General features: G+C 44.2%; 1 protein-coding gene across 3 annotated transcripts in view; it reads right to left on the bottom strand.

Annotated features, from left to right (window-relative positions):
- ZNF786 (zinc finger protein 786) overlaps positions 1 to 3,205 on the bottom strand; it is a 54,185-nt gene that overhangs the window by 8,931 nt on the left and 42,049 nt on the right. For all 3 annotated transcript variants that reach the window (XM_011989541.1, XM_011989540.1, XM_011989539.1), the window contains one exon: positions 1,011 to 1,163. In XM_011989541.1, the coding sequence (XP_011844931.1) occupies positions 1,011 to 1,163 (153 nt within the window). The remainder of the gene's footprint in view (positions 1 to 1,010; positions 1,164 to 3,205) is intronic.

Here is a 3,205-nt window from a genome sequence, read left to right as displayed (position 1 = left end):
ATCATGACAAGAAATGAAAGAGAAGAGCTCAGATTGAAGTATTCAAGTAGATAACAGTCTCTAGTTGGGAAGGAAGCCATGTTAGTCACGAAGATCTGGATAACCATGGGCCAGGCATGGTGGCTCATACCTATAATCCCAGCACTTTGGCAGGCTGAGGTGGGAGCACTGCTTGAGGCCAGAAGTTCAAGACTGCAGTGAGCTATGGTCATGCCACTGTGCTCCAGCCTGGGTGACAGAGCAAGATCCTGTGTCTTTAAAAAAAAAAAAAATCTGGATAACCAGTTTCTGCTGAGTTCTTCCTATATAAACTCTCTCTCAATATATATGTATACATATATATGTATACACACATATACATGTATATACACATATATACATATATATATACACACACACGTGTGTGTGTGTGTATATATATATTTTTTTGAGACTGAGACGTGCTCTGTCGCCAAGGCTGGAATGCAGTTGTGTAATCTCAGCTCACTCACTGCAAGCTCTGCCTCCCAGGTTCAAGCAATTCTTCTGCCTCAGCCTCCTGAGTAGCGGGATAACAGGCACCTGCCAGCATGCCCGGCTAATTTTTTTGTATTTTTAGTAGAGAAAGGGTTTCACCATGTTGGCCAGGCTGGTCTGGAACTTCTGACCTCAAGTGATCCGCCTGCCTCGGTCACCCAAAGTGCTGGGATTACAGGCCTGAACCACCACGCCTGGCCTAACACTATATGTATTAACCAATTCAATCCTGTAACATGGGTACTTTCATTTTATAGATCAGGCATTAAACTACCCAAAGGTTCAATAATTTGCCCAAGGTCACCAAGAAAAAGCAAGATCCAGACATAGAGACTCCAGAACCCACATTCCTAACTGTTACGCTTTACTGCCTTTATCTAGCAGATAAGAGTCATCAAACTTCAGCTCGCCCAAACAGGATGACAAGATCAGAGAAGGGAAACAAATCTCAACACGATGTCTTAAGGTCGGGGCCCTGATTTCTTAACACTCACCCCAAAACAGCTGTTCCTGAAAACCTGGATCAAAATGCAAATCACCAGAGGAGCAAATTATGTTTGCTGATTTCTGTGATTCTCTCCAGTTCCTGAAGGGCTCTCCCCCGTGTTCAATCCAGGATATCAGTTCTGGTTTTGGAAGTCCATCATCTGCACAGAGAAGTCAGACAAGGTAGTTTGGCTTCCTGAATTGAAAGCACACTAAGTTTCTAAATTTCTCAACATTCACTCCTGGGACAAAGTATGAGAACAACATGTCCAAAAAAAACAAAACAAAAACAGGTTTACACAAAGATGAAAAAACTGCCTACACATCCTACAAATGCTTCTGTCCGGGCATGTTAGATCAGGTATGTTGTTTTAATTTTGTCATGGTCCCCACACATTTAGCAATGCTGTATTTTGTCCAAAAACAAAATGGCTAATGCTATATGTATTTTTTTTAATTAATTAATTTTTTTTTTGAGATGGGGTCTCACTCCAGTTGCCAAGGCTGGAGTGCAGTGGTGCAATCATGGCTCACTGTGGCCTCAGCTTCCTGGGCTCAGGTGATTCTTCACCCTCAGTCTGGGACTACAGGCACACACCACCAGGCCAAGCTAATTTTTGCATTTTTAGTGGAGAGGGGTTTCGCCGCGCTGGTTTCAAATTCCCGTGCTCAAGTAGTCTGCCTGCCTTGGCCTCCCAAAGTGCTGGGATTATAGGCGTGAGCCACTGCGCCCAGCCTTCAATATTCTTTTTTTTTTTTTGAGATGGAGTCTGGCTCAGTCGCTCAGGCTGGAGTGCAGTGGCGTGATCTCGGCTCACTGCAAGCTCCGCCTCCCGAGTTCACGCCATTCTCCTGCCACAGCCTCCCGAGTAGCTGGGACTACAACCGCCCGCTACCACGCCCAACTAATTTTGTATTTTTAGTAGAGATGGGGTTTCTCCATGTTGGTCAGGCTGGTCTCGAACTCCTGACCTCAGGTGATCCAGCTGCCTCAGCCTCCCAAAGTGCTGGGATTACAGGCATAAGCCACCGTGCCCAGCCTATATTGCTGGTTTTAAACTTTACACAGACCAGGCCGGACATGGTGGTTCATGCCTGTAATCCCAGCACTTTGGGAGGCTGAGGCAGGAGGAAGATGAGGTCAGGAGTTCGAGACCAGCCTGGCCAATATGGTGAAACCTTGTCTAATACAAAAGTTAGCCCAGCGTGTTGGTGCGTGCCTGTAGTCCCAGCTACTTGGGAGGCTGAGGCAGGAGACTCGCTAAACCTGGGAGGTGGAGGTTGCGGTGAGCCGAGATTGCGCCATTGCACTCCAGCCTGGGCAACAAAGCGAGACTCCATCTTGAAAAAAAAAAAGAAAACTTTACATAGACCATACCACATCATACTGCAACTTGCTCTTCTCTCCTCAAATTATATTTTTAAAATTTCTCCATTTTGGAACACTTGGCTTCATTTGTTTGATAGTCTTTGATTATATGAATATATCACAGTCTGTCTTTTTCTTCTGCTCCCTGGCATGCCTCTATGAATACACACATAAGCACTGACAGTTCTTGAAGTGAATTGCTGTATCATAGGATAAGTATGTCTTCAACTTTACTGTATGTTACCAAATTGCTCTCCAAAGTGGCTGTGCTGACTGACAATCTCAAGAGAGTAGGAATGTTCACTTTGCTTCACATCTTGACAACACACGATGCTATCAGATGTTTTACTATCTCTGACATAGTACCACATAATAACTCTTGCTATCTGATTAAGACAATCAGTCACCTTCCATCTTGTTCCATAAGACTGTCTTCATTATTCTTGTCTTGGTTCTCCCATGTTCTTTAGGATCAGCTTATCAAATTCCACAGAAAGCACTATTGGGATTCTGACTGGACTTGCTTTGAATCTACAGATTGATTTGGGGAGAGAATTGACAAAAGGCAGAAAGATCCATGTGACTGACTATTAGATTAAGAAGATGGGTGTTCTCCTAGCCGGCCACAGTGGCTCACGACTGCAATCCCAGAACTTGGGGAGGCCAAGGCAGGTGGATCACTTGACCTCAGGAATTCGAGACCAGCCTGGGCAACATGATGATGATGATGATGGATAATCACAAGGATATGATGAAAGCATGAGAAACAGTCGTGGCCCAACAATGAAACAAATTAAAATGTAGCATAATTTTGTCTTTTTTTTTTTTTTTTTT

Source organism: Mandrillus leucophaeus, unplaced genomic scaffold (assembly GCF_000951045.1).
Source record: "Mandrillus leucophaeus isolate KB7577 unplaced genomic scaffold, Mleu.le_1.0 Scaffold357, whole genome shotgun sequence".
In the NCBI taxonomy this organism is placed as follows: Eukaryota; Metazoa; Chordata; class Mammalia; order Primates; family Cercopithecidae; genus Mandrillus; species Mandrillus leucophaeus.
The sequence above is the reverse complement of the archived record's forward strand: the minus strand, read 5'-3'. Positions and strand labels throughout refer to the sequence as shown.